We start from the raw sequence: 14,391 nt of genomic DNA, 5'->3' as shown, positions 1-14,391 counted from the left end.
CATGAAAAACACTCGTGTAACAAGGCATACTATATTCCCATCACCATAAACCTTATTTATACGCCATGCTAATCAGTCATTGGCACATGTCTTGAATGTCAATTCCGAAAAAGTATCATTGGATTCTCATAAACATGATTGTGATGATAAAATCTTATTATAATGCAATAAATGTGTGTATACAAAATGCTCTATTTGCTATGCTTGGCATCAAACTGTTTATAAGATCGCTTCTCGTATACCTTTGGTGTATACTTTTTGAATGGCTTGACTTCTACTCGGGGCTCGATAATGTTGCGTTTTTGAAGGCTGTGTTGTCGATCATGCAATAGATTTCCTTCGGGCTATTGAAAAAAAGTCAACCAGTGAGATGGGGATTGTGATGATATATGCGGGCCCATGAATACTTTACCTTGAGTTGCCTTAAGGACTCACTTAATTCATCTTGTAATTGAACATCAATGGCTCGTTCCTTGACGTAGTGCTTGCCTAATCGCTTTACGCCTTCCTTCTCGATATATTCTCTGGTCTCCTGTCGCTTTTCAGCCATTGCCTTCAACTTTTCCTGATGCTGCTTGACTTCCTCTTCGATCTGATTCAAGTGATCAATTTGCTTGCGGATCTCCTTTTCATGCTGCTTCTTCTTGTTCATGATTTGCTCCAACCTCACACGCTTTTCCTTGTTTCGCTGTGCTCTTGTCTTTCGCTTGGCTTCCTTGTTGTTGCTTTGTTGTACTGCATCATCAGCCTCATCATGGTCCGATTCAGGTGCTGATTCCTCATCCTCATCCTCTAATGATTGCTCGAGTTCATGGGCGATGTCGTCGAGTTCTTTGCGATAAGAAAGCTTCTCCTTCAACTTGAGAGACTCGGCCTCCTTCTTCTCTTCCATCTCATGTGCTTGTCTCAAAAGGGCTTGATGATCTTCCATTGTTGGGTTATATGATGCACCAGCATGTGGTACGGCAACGGCTGGTTGATGTACTGCTGCGGTTGGCTTTCTTTTGAGGGTGACAGGAGCCTATGTAACACACATGCCATTTGTAAATCCCATTGTTCTCTTTTTCCCATTGCTTCACTTACGTTGACTTTGCGTTCCTTGACAACATCGAGATAGCTGTTCTCTTCAACAGGCTCTGCAGCAGGTTCTATTTGAATAAAACAATGAGCAACGATGTTCATGTATATGCAACCAATAACCAACATACCATCTCCCCACATGTCATACGAAGGTGTAGTTGAGCGCTTGCTCTTCTTTTTCGGTAATGGTGAAGCGTCCTGTTGACTTTTGCGCTTTGCAATCTTGTCGATTTGTTGCTTTGTATATTTGGAGATGGTCTTTTCTTGTACAGGCTTTCTGACACGATTGGTAACACCAGGAACAGCCGATCGTTGGTTCAAAATCTCGTCAACTCGTAGAGGTCGATCTTTGGCAACTTGTCTTCGTACTAGGAGGGAGTCATGTGATCATATCAGTATCCTAGTCAACCTCGTATCCTACCAATTTCAATTACCTGCAGCATCACCCGTTGTATCAATAGTAAAGAGGTCGTCACCATCCGACACCTTGCCTCTATTGAATGTAGTCGTTCAATCTCGACGATCCGACCTGAATGTGGGTGAGTAGAATTTACCTGACTCTTTCTTCTTCTCTGTTGGATTCAAGACCCTCTTCAACGGGCTCCATGTCAATGTTCTTTCTCCATGCCTTCTTTCCTTTACGGCTCGGTTGAAGCTTCTTTGCTACTGCTGTGTCGGCCATGTTTATGCTGCTGACTCGAGGTGAAAGAGTTGAAATGAAGATTTTTTTTGGCAGATTATTGGTTTCAACCACAGCCAAATGGATTGATTGGCCCATCCTAAGCAGCCGCATTATGGTACACACACACACCACCTAGAGTGATGCTCTTTGACTCTTTACTCAATACCACATTATATGTACAAACATCCATTACACCCAATAAATCAACATCCAAAAACCCATTGCATCATGACATCGCATACTCTACGTCTATAAAAGAAACTTGCATGTTGATTAGCTAGCTCGCCGTCGTAGGTCCACCTCACATCGCTTCTCATAATAAGATGCAAAGTCTCGTCATCCAGCAGACTCAGGTCATGTATTGAGTACTATCCAATGATACTTTTTGCGTTGTTGCTTTTCTCTTAAAATAAACCCACACATCCCAATTTCTCATTTCTCGCTTGCTACGACTACCAATGCTATCCCAATCACATGAATACGAAGGAATACATGCTTCGTGAGGATTCACGGATCCATGAGCAACATCTTTATGTAAGGTTCAATATGATTTGAGTGGCATCCTTTACTGTGGGTACGATAAAGCCAGATTTATCGGAGCGGAATGGAGAGATAGAGAGCCGTTTCCTTGGACGTTTCCATGGTGACAGCGAAGCAACCTTTTGAGCCAATTTACCAAAGGATCATGCCATTCGTCCAAGGTATGTGCTTATGCTTTGTACACCACTTTCCTATTTTGCATTAGTCAAGATGCAGCAACCATTAATGACATGTAACAATATCATCCCTTGCAGAAGAAGGTTTAAAAAAATGACAAGGCGGACCTGAGAAAAGGGTTCTCTCCGCTGATTAGAATCACATGACGGACGACAAGAACACGAATTGACAAGGAAGCATCTTCATCATGCGGGTAGTGAATCTTTAAAAAAAAGTCATTCATCATCATCAAGGGACGCACGTGAACCCACTCCAATGATACCATATCTGATAGGATCAACAACAATGGAGTGTTCTAAAATAGTAGCGTTGGCTTGACGACAACAACGAAACGTACATGTAGGTAGAAGAATCACATGTTGCAATGATGATGGGACGACGTCTCTGCTGTCAATCCGGAACTGAGGATGTGACATATCAAATCTGGAGATAAGTCATTACACACTCATAAATTACTAAGGAGACAATAATGTAAGAGGAACGATGGTAAGCGTTGGGGCTAGGGACTGGACGAATAGGGAGGTATGTACGTTCCTCGTGCAACTCATGCACAAAGGCGATTGCTTTTTTTAGCAGGTGTCGGAGCCTGATGCCTTTCATGCAAAGCAAATGTTGATTTCGGCATGTCAGTAGGTAGGTACCCACACACACGCACGCACGCACATGGATGGTGTCACGGAGCAAAAGATAAATGTGTCTCACGACAGATAGGAGATGATGGCTGTCAAAGAGCGAGAGAGAGAGAGCGTGGTATTGAATCACACCAAGAAGGAAGCTCCTCTTTTGGTGACCGACATTGTGATGTTGTGCTGTATTCATGCTTTCGGCTTTACTGTTGATATGACGACTGTGCACTCAATCTTTTTTCCTTGAAAGGCAAGATCAAAAGAGAGATGCTTCTAAATAACGAATTGTGTCGTTACCCGATAAAGATCGTTTGGATCCATTGTTAATGCGTAATCCGACTAAGAAATGGGTCCAACAACAATCAATCATAGTAAAAGTGAATCATGATGATGATGAAAGGGGATGTCTTCTGCTTCACAAGCAAGTGATTTATTGTTAAGAAATTGAAGCAACAAATTTTTATACTGATCATATGTACACCAACGGGGAGTTGAAAACAGTGTTGTATTAAGGCTTCGATGAAGAAGGGAAATAAAGATCAAAAGAAGAAGAAATGGGTCATAAGGAGAAGAAGATGCCACGAGATGAGATCGCTCATAATCAATATCAGCGGTAGTATGCTCGTGTGATGATGGTGTGAATTGCCTTAGAAGAAGAAAAATGCTGCTTATTACATATCCTCGCTTGTATGCTGGAGAAGTTATTGTTGATGAGTTGATGATGCCTGTTGATATGATAAAGAATTGAATATGGAAAAGATGTCGTTGTCGTTCATATGTAGGCTTGAGCGAAGCTTGGAAAGCTGGTGGGTGCAGATACTGATACGCTTGTAGTAGAAGGGGGAGTGATCTTGTTTGGTGCTGTAATATTAGGAGTATCCTTGGTACCATTGCTGGTGCTATGACGATGGATGCGAATGTGTTGGTTGAGATTGTCTGAGCGCGAGAAACGCTTGCTGCAACTTTGATAAGGACATTCAAAGGCTAAAAAAAAGAAAAATGTAAGCACAAGGTGATAGATGGCATCATGATAATGATGATAACATACGTTTTTCCAAAGTGTGAATGGATCGAATATGACGTTTGAGATGTTCTGATCGCTTAAAGACTTTGCCACAGCCATCAGCCTTGCATGTGAACATGCGAACACCATTGCTGGGGACATTGGACACGCGACGACCTCGAGAACGGGGAGTCTTTTGTGGTTTGCCTTCTTGGGATGATGAGCGTCTATTGTTGTTGTTGGCTTCATGGGCTGTGGGTTGAGGAAGTGGAGGTGGGTAACCCATGCGCATAGCATGGTCATCCTTTCCAAAAGACATGACAGGCCGAGTGGTGCACAAGTTGGCAAATCCTTGAACAAGGCTATCATTGCGTTGATCGAGAAAGGCGTTTGGATGGCTGAAAGAATGATGTCTTGGTGGAGCATTATCGTAAAATCCAAAAGGAGAAGGGCTTGCAATTGAATGCCTATGTTGAAATGGAGGCGCCATGCTACTGGCAGCAGCAAGAGGATGTACAGGCGAGAACAAGTTGTTACCAAAGCCTGCAGCTGCAGCCATGCTCATGGGATCAGCTAGCATTGTATTGTTTGGGGTGCTGACAGCTGCGTGGTATTCATCACCGCTACTGCTGTTGGAAGGTGATGAAGAATTGGTCATGGTGGGATGATGCAAATGAGGATGATAGCTGTTGGCATCATGCTGTGTATAATCTGTAGCAGCCGTGGCAGGAGGTACATGTTCAGACAACATTTCAGTATAGCTGAAGCGACGATCAATGGATGGATGTTCCTTGTTTTCTAGCATTTGAGGAGATGCATTGGATGAAGGTGACGATGCTGAAGAGGACAACGAGCTAGGATCCACAAAATTAAGAACGCTGGTGGGTTGTGGTTCGGGTTTTCCGATAGCAAAAGACGACGATTGGATACAAGACGACGACATTGGATAAATGTATAATTCTTTCCAAAAGTATTCAAATGAGAAGAGGAAAGTAAGAAAGAAGGTAACGAATACATGTCAGTGACAAAAAGAACTGGGTATTTAAGGGCATCTGCAGATGAGCTCGAGCCGACCCGAGATAGTCAGCCTTTCCAATTTGATTGGTCCAATCCGATATTGTGAAGCATCCGCCTTGTGTTGCGTGGTGTGTTTGGTTGTTTCCATGTTAAGGAGCAACGTTCAATTTGGAATGACGAGTCCATCGAGAGCGAGCGAGCGAGAGCAAGTAAAGCCTAGACAGCGGAACCGGAAAAAGGTGGCAAGCAAGTAAACTCGAACACGAGGTTCAGGGGAATGGTAATGAAGAAATATGGAAACCAATGGTGAGGTCATGTCTCCTTAGCCTTTTAGCTGGCAACTTGTTCTACTACTACTACCTTTCAACGCATATCACCAAAGTCAGCTATTGCCATGGCAACACTGCTATCAACAAAGAAACCAAATCAACAAGCTTAGATACCATGTATGTTTGTCAATTAAAGGCTTCTACGGCTATTGCAACTTGATGTTTGTTTTGTATCATGTCTTGGTATCCCCTGGTTGTTGTCAATTGTTGAGTATTGGATAAAAATAGGGTACAGCAGCAAGCAATACAATATGTGTGCGTGCGTGTGTGCACGAGGGTTTTGAATAACTGCAGATCACCAATCTTAGTTGGATGAATGGTGATGATGATGGGCAAAGGAATATAGGGGTAGTCGAGGGGTAAGGCTGCTGCTTATTGATGCTCTGTTGCTGTTGCTGCTTGCTGTAGGATGGGCTTATTGTTGCGGATCAATGTCTCTAATTAGATCGCAGGCACGCGAACACGCTGAGTTGTGCTGTACTCCATAAGCAATGCAAAGACCACATTATCTAGTTCTAAAAACACAAGTTGGAACACAATCAACCCTCCCCCCTGACGAGATTAGAATCAAGTCTAGTTATCAAAAGGAAATTATGCTACTCGTTAATGTGGATCAGGGTCTTTGTATCGCTCGAACAATCCGGCCATGGCCATGACGTGTTGTTGGTACTACCCCACAAGCATATTGCTACTGCTGCTGCACATAAGATGTGTCACCAATAATGCCTTTTCCGGTTTATTATCTTGATCATTGCAGAATCACGACTTTGGTGCAGCATTAATATTCATTTTCGGATTAACTAATGATGGATAAACTTTTCATCTAATAAGCTTATCGACTATTCTAAGCAGATTCGAGATGATGTTGGTTTGGCAGCTCCGTTTAGATCCTCGTCCATTTCCGATTCTGGGGAGAATGCCGTGCAGCTGTCACCATGGCGTGCTCATATTCCATGTTGAGAACAACAAGGGAGACAAAGACAAAGAGAGGAAAGAAAGGGGTATCGACTACTCAAGGAAATCCATTGTGTGCTTTGCTCATCCATTTATGCTCATTATTCTCCTCCTCTTTAACGATCGGCATCCATACACTTGCTTTCACTTGAGCTTGTCTTTTCAACCACACACACACCGTGCATTTGAACCATCATTGGCAATTTGATTGTCCCAATTTCATATTCTTTGCATGACCAATAATCCCAGGGAAGCAATTCCTCCACCTCCTTGCACACGTCAGCACATTAACCATCATCATTCACGATTGTGTGTTTCATCCTTTTGTTGATTTACTACCCATCCCGGCTAACCAGCTAGGGTAACTCTTCATTAGATCCTTATCGAGAAAACATTATCTGTCACAGTCAATAATAGAAATCTTTTTTTTGTATGATGAATCACATGCTGCTCGGCAACCCATACACGTCGATACTAGCACAATGATGATCCAAAAATGTGGTATCCTCGGTGACAGCCGTGTATCACGTATCATCCAGTAATCAATACAAGATTGCATTCTAGACTACTATCCTATTGCATAATTAGGTAACTAAGCGGCCGTCTGAGTAGAGAAACAAAGAGCATTTTCATCTCAGCACAAGCTCGTGTAAGCACTTAATGTGGTTCTTTCCATTTCGCGTAGGATATGACGCACGGTAAGGGTTCACCCCCAATAACTTTTTGTCAACTATCTCATTGACGCGTTCAAAGACTTGAATTCTCGACAGCAACAAGAGGTTGAAAAGCTCATCAACGAAGAGTACAAGACTTGGAAAAAGAACTCGCCTTTCCTATACGATCTGTTGATCTCTCACGCACTTGAATGGCCAAGTCTAACGTGTCAATGGTTCCCCGAAGTAGAAAAGTAAGTCAACACTCAACTGCCCTCAACAACCACGTGAAAAAAAGAACCACTTTATTCAAAGTAAATGGGGCTAACTTGCATGTCTTAGGTTTCCTGACAACAATTTCAAGATTCAGCGTCTCCTGTTAGGAACCCATACGAACGATGACGATCGCAACTACGTGCAGATTGCCACAGTGAGACTACCAAACGATGAGCAAGTCCTCAACGGCAAGTCAACAACGGATGATACAGCAATGGGTAATGAAACTCTATTGTTCACTTTACATACTCAAGACTAATACATGGGATGGGAACCGGCTGCTATATAGAAGAAGATGATGATTCCAACGCCAATGGCACAGCACCCTATGACGCCCATATCAAGATTGAACAAAAGATTGTACATGAAGGCGAGGTCAATCGTGCACGTTATCAAGTGGATAATACGGATATCATTGCAACCAAGTCGAGAACGGGAGAGGTGTACATCTTTGATCGGAAACAATATGGTCAAACGCCAAGAGTATTTGAACGCTTCAATCCCACATTCAAACTATCAGGCCACGATAAGGAAGGGTACGTATGGGGGGGGGGAAATACAAGCATTCGTTCATTGATGATTGATGTTGTTTGTAGTTATGGTCTGGCATGGAATCCACACAAAGCCAAATCGACCCATTTAATCAGTGGTAGTTTTGATTCACGCGTGTGTTATTGGTATGTTGCTCTCTCTGGTTTATCCACAAGACAATGACTTACATTGATCAACTTTCAGGGATATTGCTGCAGCATCAAAGGAGAACAAAGAAATCGAGCCGCTAAATGTATACAATGGTCACACTGCTCCTGTAGAGGTATGGCTTATGGCATTTGCATACACGTATATCCTTACATGGATGGCTGTTATCTATATAGGACGTGGCATGGCATCCAAAGTATGAGACGATATTTGCATCGGTTGGTGATGATTGCAAGTTGATGATGTATGTATATTGTTGGTAGTCAATATGGATGACGACACTAACCTATGATTGTATTAAAGATGGGATGCTCGAAACAAGTCGACCGATACGCCAATTCACGACATTTATGCGCATAATGCTGGTATCAACTGCGTTGGCTTCTGCCCTAATAGTGAATGGGTCCTTGCCACTGGTTCTGGTGATCAGGTTGGTATCAAAACACAAGATGTATATACCTACTCTGCTAGGTTACTCATATCAATACCTTAGACTGCAGCATTGTGGGATTTACGTAATCCAAAACACAAGCTCCATGAATTACAAGGACATCAAGGTGAAATTCTTCAACTTGCATGGTCACCCCATCACGAGTCGGTGCTTGCTACTGCTGGAAATGATCGACGGGTATTGGTTTGGGATTTATCAAGGATAGGACAAGAAATGTCACCAGCAGAAGCTGAGGATGGTCCTCCTGAATTACTGGTAAGTAAAAAAAAGTGTTGGTTGAATAGCATGTGTCTTACTTGTTTATCACTAGTTTATGCATGGAGGTCACACCAACAAGATTTCCGACTTTGGCTGGAACCCAGTAGATCCCTGGATGTTGGCAAGTGCAGCTGAGGATAACATTGTCCAAGTTTGGCAAATGGTAGGTTGAGTGGGCTTCGATTCCTTTGGATCAAGGTAGCTTATCAACGAGACACATAGGCAAGTACAATCTATGAGCCTGAATCTGCAACCAAGGAGGAGGATAAGAAAGAAGAAGAACAAGAACCTAAAAAGGATGAAAGTGGAGATGTACCAATGGCTGAACAATAAAAGGCTATTTCATTATTCTATGTAATACACTTGCGTATATATTTGAGGCACTTGGGATATCAAGAATTGAAACATCGTCACTATAGAGAACGATGAAGACACGTCATTTGTGTAAGGAAAATACAAACGTTAGAATAAAGGCCATCTTGTTAGCAAAATGTATTGATGGTAGGAGTGGCTATAATTCGCCACCTCAATAAGGTGATAACAAGGGAACCGCTAGAGAGCCAAGAGACATGACTTGAAGGGTCAATCCTATTGGTTGAGAAATGCATGATCGATCCTTCCCCTGCCTGCCTATACCTATGATGGCTCGTATGGAATGGTCCGTTCTTGTATAATGCTGCAAAAGATAGCTTTGGCTGAAAGTTGTGATAGATAGGATGGAGTATCCATGTACCCGTGCCAATTACAGTTTATAGGAGCTCACCCTTTCTTGAAGATAATGAATTAAGCTTACAACGCACCACCAAGCTTATGTAACAAGCACTATTATGTTGAGCATCATCGCTCTCGGGTTTATTATCTTTACAATACAAACGTTAGAGAGACACCACTACATTTCATCTAGACAAAAGCATCTTGATACAATGATGTAAATGATCCAATCTCGTTTCCGACCTTCAGATTCCTATTCTCCCTTTCAATCCAGGAACCAACCAAGTGATCCACATCTTGCACATGTGGGCTGATAGTACGATACCCTTCTAATTATTATGTTGGACCCAATCTTCATTCAATGAAAAAGTGGAAGCATAGCAAACGGTAGTGTGGATGTTTATAAAGTAAAGATGATAAAGAGAGAGTATTACAAGTTGTATAAGGCAGGGATGAATCATAAAAGAGTCAACAGGGATAAATGTATCGTTGTATTCTTGGCTGCTGCCGTCATAAACATCCTTCATCCATGGTTGTAAAATAGCTGCTGCATGCATTGACTCGCGTGTTCCAATAGCATTGTCAAAGATAAAGCCCTCTGGATAATCCAACCAATCCATCATCATCCTCAGCCGTATCCACGTGATATGATTCATCGTTCCTGCTGACGACGCGCCAAATAACGAAAGCAACATTCCCAGGATTTCTCATCCATCCATCCATAACCATTTCAAATCGAATACTGCTGCTGACCCTTCTCCATTGGTGCATCTCGTTTTTTTGGCCCTTTTCCATCGCAGCTCAACAAGATGAAGATTGCTTGCATTGCGGTGTATTGATATGGCATCATCCATAGGAGTTCGTATGTATTGAAGCAAGTTGCTACATGTAAATAAAGCTGCCTCTGTACAATGACTATCTGCTGTTCACGTAATAAAAGCTGCAAGCGAAGAGTGACGGTTGAGACAATGGGTTGAAGACCTTGCGAATAGCAGCTGCTGGTACGTTTGGTCGTGGCAGAGGGATGTGCAAGAGCATGTGTTTTAGTAGTAGAGTGACAAGGTTGTGAATGCTCCTTGAGACAATGGAGCATAGGCCTTGCTAATAGCAACTGCTGGAATGGATGCTGTTGCGTTTGATCGTGGTAGAGGAGTGTGCAAGAGCGCGTGTTGTGTCAAGAGCCTCGTGTGTTGTGGAAGAGTGACATGAAGGCTGTGTACACGCCATCGACATGCCATTCAGTCAAAGACAATTGGATCAAGAGAGTTGTAGGATTGACATGATGGGTTGAAGCAGGACAATCGTTTGCAGGTGGTGGTTGTACTTGAATGGGCAACAGTTGAGAATGGGAGGAGGAAGAGACAAGAAGTTGAGAGTAGAAGAAGTGTAAATTAACTAGATTTTTTTTATGCTTGGATGACGTTTCTTTGTTTGAGCGTTGCTCAGTCAAATTGGCTCGGATCAAGAAACTTGAATGATGGGAATGATGGGCTGGAGCAGGACAATCGTTCGTATGCATTGGATTGAACAACAAAGGTGAATGGGAGGAATGGGCTATTAGCTGGCAGTTTACAAATAACTTTGCAAAATGATTTTTGTGAAATTGGATGATGTTTTGTGTTTGAGCGTTGCTCATATAAATCTACTCGGATCAAGAAAGTTAAAGGATGGGCATGATGGGATGCAGCAGGAGAATCTTCCACACGCATTAGTTTGAGTAACAACGGTGAATGGGAGGAATGGGCTATCAAGTGGCAGTTTATGCACTGTGTATAGAGCATCATCCATCGTCCTTCCAGCCCTGCATGATAGCCTGTGTTACACAAACACGCCCTCTGCATCTTTCGCTCTGCTACGGCTATCTACTTTACAATGAACAAAGACCACTTCTCATATAGCATTATGCTTACATCATATGTAAAACATAAAAGGTGCTTGTATCTCTAAACTTTACAATCAAACGTGGGGTCTTTAATAGAACCATGTCGCTCGGCGGGGTGAAAGCGATCTTGTGTCAAACTATGAAGTCCATCGTAGCCAATCCCAGATTTCGCAATGTCGCCACCAGCCAAACTGGATCCAGGGGTCGATCTCTTGAAACTTTTTTCGACGACCAAAAAATATTTTTTGGGCTGTTTGCGACATTGAACGTGAAACTTTCACACAAGGTGCAGTTGGCCAAGCCGAGCACATTGCTCTATTCAAAACCCCACGTTTCATTGTAAAGTTTGGAGATACAGGCACCTTTATATTTGTAAGCGTGATGCTATATGAGAAGTGGTCTTCGTTCAATGTCAAGTCGCTGGACCCTGGCAGAGCAAAAGATGCAGAGGGACCTCTTTGTGTAACTCAGCTACTTTGCATGACTGGAAGGATGGAAGGATGATACTGTATACTGTTGACAAAAGCCCGTTCATTGCGAGCTAACAGCCATTTCTTCACAATAGCCACTGTTGTCCACTCTATGACATGTGAGCGATTCTCCTGCTTCAGACATTCATTTCCATGATTGGATTATGTTGATCCGAGTTGATTTGACCGAGATACAGCCAAAGAGGGATTACATCAATCCACACATCTAACCATGCTCTATGTTGCTCAACTGAAGTAACTTTGTATGAGCGTAGCTCAGCCAAATCAACTCGGATCAACATAATCCAATCATGGAAATGATTGTCTGAAGCAGGAGCACCGTTCCACTGTCATAGAATGGGCAACATTGCCGATTGTGAGGAAATGGCTGTTAGCTCGCAATGTATGGGATATTGTCAATAGTATACAGTATCATCCTTCCATCCTTCCAGTCATGCAAAGTAGCTGAGTTACACAAAGAGGTCCCTCTGCATCTTTTGCTCTGCCAGGGTCCAGCGACTTGACATTGAACGAAGACCACTTCCCATATAGCATCATGCTTACAAATATAAAGGTGCCTGTATCTCCAAACTTTACAATGAAACGTGGGGTTTTGAATAGAGCAATGTGCTCGGCTTGGCCAACTGCACCTTGTGTGAAAGTTTCACGTTCAATGTCGCAACTAGCCCAAAAAACATTTTTTGGTCGTCGTCGTCGAAGAGGTTGACCCCCAGATCCAGTTTGGCTGGTAGCGACATTGCGAAATCTGGGATGGCAAGCTTGATCGTGAAACTTTCACCCAAGGTGCAGTTGGCCAAGCCGAGCACACTGCTCTATTCAAAACCCCACGTTTCATTGTAAAGTTTGGAGATACAGGCACCTGCATGTTGTGTGCCTGATGCTATATGACAAGTGGTCTTTGTTCAATGCCAAATAGCTAGGCCCTGATAGAGCCAAAGATGCAGAGGGTCGCGTTTGTGTAACTGGGTTAAAAAGTTTGGACTTCAGGGACCATGCATGACAGGTACGCAACCCTCATTCTTAGGCCATAGATTGGCAGTTAATAGCCACTTTTGTGCATTCCCAACTTTTGTGCATTCCATTGTAAGTGGATGATTCTCCTGCTCCAGATATTCATTTCGATGATTCAAGTAGCTTGATCCGAGCTGATTTGGTTTAGTTACGGTCGAACAAGGATTACTGAGCTGAGACATTCGAATGTATGCTGATGTATGAATAGATGTAATCTCTCTTTGACCGTAGCTCAGCCAAATCAGCTCGGATCAAGATAATTGAATCATGGAAGTGAATGTCTGGAGCAGGGGCATCGTTCCCATGCAGTGGATCTCGCAACAATGATGCTTGGATGAAAGTGGCCGTTAGCTGGCAATACATGCCTGTTCCTAGATGATCCATAAAGTAATTATACATCGGCTCTTTCATTCATGCAAACGTAGCTGTGTCACACAACACGACCCTCTGCATCTTTTGCTCTATTATAGTCATACTGCTTTACATTAAACAAAGACCACTTCTCATATAGCATCACGCTTACAAACATAAAGGTGCCTGTATCTCCGAACTTTACAATCAAACGTGGGGCTTTGAATAGAGCGATGTGCTCGGCTTGGCCAATTGCACCTTGGGTGCCAGTTTCACGATCAAGCTTGCCAATCCCATATTTCGCAATGTCGCTACCAGCCAAACTGATCTAGGGGTCGACCTCTTCGTTATAGGGAGGCTTGATTTGCCTCGATTTTTATTGGGAGTATGTCGAGGAGTGATACCCCAAAGATGATACAGCAATGTGAAAGTAAAGAAGACTAACTGAGAAGAGAAATAGATCAAACCGGATCATTGTGACTCGAAGAAGAGACACTTTCCGATGCAAAAGAGAACGAAAAGGGGAACGCTTTCCCCTTGTTGCGAAGTGTAGCATAAAGTCTGTCATAAGATGCGCTGGTCAGTGTTTCAGTAATGGTTCTTGCTTCGTCGGAAATAGGGAACAGGCGGTTAAGTAGTCTGCGTTGGCGACCAGTGATAGGTTTGGCGTTGGGGTCAGTATTGGGCTGAGGTGGGATAAAGTCGACAATAAGCTGGTCGTTGTGAGCTTCACGATTGGAAAGGTCATCAGAACGCATTGATACATCAGAGTCGTGGCTGTGGGCAGAAGAAAGTGTGGGCGATGGAGGCGATGGTGGCACGTGTGGTTCTTTGTTGTTGGTTGGCGTTGGGGTGCGATGATAAGAACATTTTGCTGCACGATGGCCTGGTTGACCACATGACCAGCAAAGACGATTGCGACTTGGATGACTAGGACATGATGAAATAGAGTGACCGGAACGATGACAGTGTAGACAATGTAATGGCATTTCAGCCCATGTTGCATAAAAGAAGTCGGCGGAGTTGGGCCAAGCAATCGTGTGTGTGAGTGGGAGGAAATCGAGTGAGGCTGAAACGTTTAATGTTGCGTAACCATGTCCCATAAACAAATGGGAGTCATGGTCGCGAAGAATACCATGATCTAGAATCTTATCAAAGGGTGCGAGTGCTTGTCGAATACCATCTGCTAGTTTTTCCCTA

General features: G+C 43.1%; 4 protein-coding genes across 4 annotated transcripts; 1 reads left to right on the top strand and 3 right to left on the bottom strand.

The window, feature by feature from the left end:
* Positions 1-191: 191 nt before the first annotated feature.
* O0I10_001161 (uncharacterized protein) lies at positions 192-1,762 on the bottom strand (the record flags this gene model as incomplete). The annotated part of the gene is made up of 6 exons (XM_058481258.1): positions 192-344; positions 413-1,021; positions 1,084-1,148; positions 1,209-1,448; positions 1,515-1,573; positions 1,635-1,762. 6 exons carry the CDS (start codon positions 1,760-1,762, stop codon positions 192-194), a joined length of 1,254 nt encoding a protein of 417 aa, XP_058347896.1.
* A 2,115-nt stretch (positions 1,763-3,877) lies between these two features.
* Positions 3,878-5,051, bottom strand: O0I10_001160 (uncharacterized protein; the record flags this gene model as incomplete). The annotated part of the gene is made up of 2 exons (XM_058481257.1): positions 3,878-4,089; positions 4,154-5,051. The coding sequence occupies 2 exons, from the start codon at positions 5,049-5,051 to the stop codon at positions 3,878-3,880; spliced, it is 1,110 nt and encodes a 369-aa protein (XP_058347895.1).
* Positions 5,052-7,096: 2,045 nt separating this feature from the next.
* O0I10_001159 (uncharacterized protein) lies at positions 7,097-9,078 on the top strand (the record flags this gene model as incomplete). The annotated part of the gene is made up of 11 exons (XM_058481256.1): positions 7,097-7,106; positions 7,162-7,315; positions 7,404-7,555; positions 7,627-7,873; positions 7,934-8,014; positions 8,073-8,151; positions 8,213-8,280; positions 8,340-8,466; positions 8,530-8,742; positions 8,798-8,908; positions 8,968-9,078. The coding sequence occupies 11 exons, from the start codon at positions 7,097-7,099 to the stop codon at positions 9,076-9,078; spliced, it is 1,353 nt and encodes a 450-aa protein (XP_058347894.1).
* Positions 9,079-13,652: 4,574 nt separating this feature from the next.
* On the bottom strand, positions 13,653-14,180 carry O0I10_001158 (uncharacterized protein; the record flags this gene model as incomplete). Its single annotated transcript, XM_058481255.1, has 1 exon — positions 13,653-14,180. The coding sequence occupies one exon, from the start codon at positions 14,178-14,180 to the stop codon at positions 13,653-13,655; it is 528 nt and encodes a 175-aa protein (XP_058347893.1).
* Between the last annotated feature and the right edge of the window lie 211 nt (positions 14,181-14,391).

This window comes from Lichtheimia ornata, assembly GCF_029851405.1.
Source record: "Lichtheimia ornata isolate CBS 291.66 chromosome Unknown scaffold00003, whole genome shotgun sequence".
Taxonomy (NCBI): Eukaryota; Fungi; Mucoromycota; class Mucoromycetes; order Mucorales; family Lichtheimiaceae; genus Lichtheimia; species Lichtheimia ornata.
Note: the sequence above shows the minus strand (reverse complement) of the source record. Positions and strands in the feature narration are given on the sequence as shown.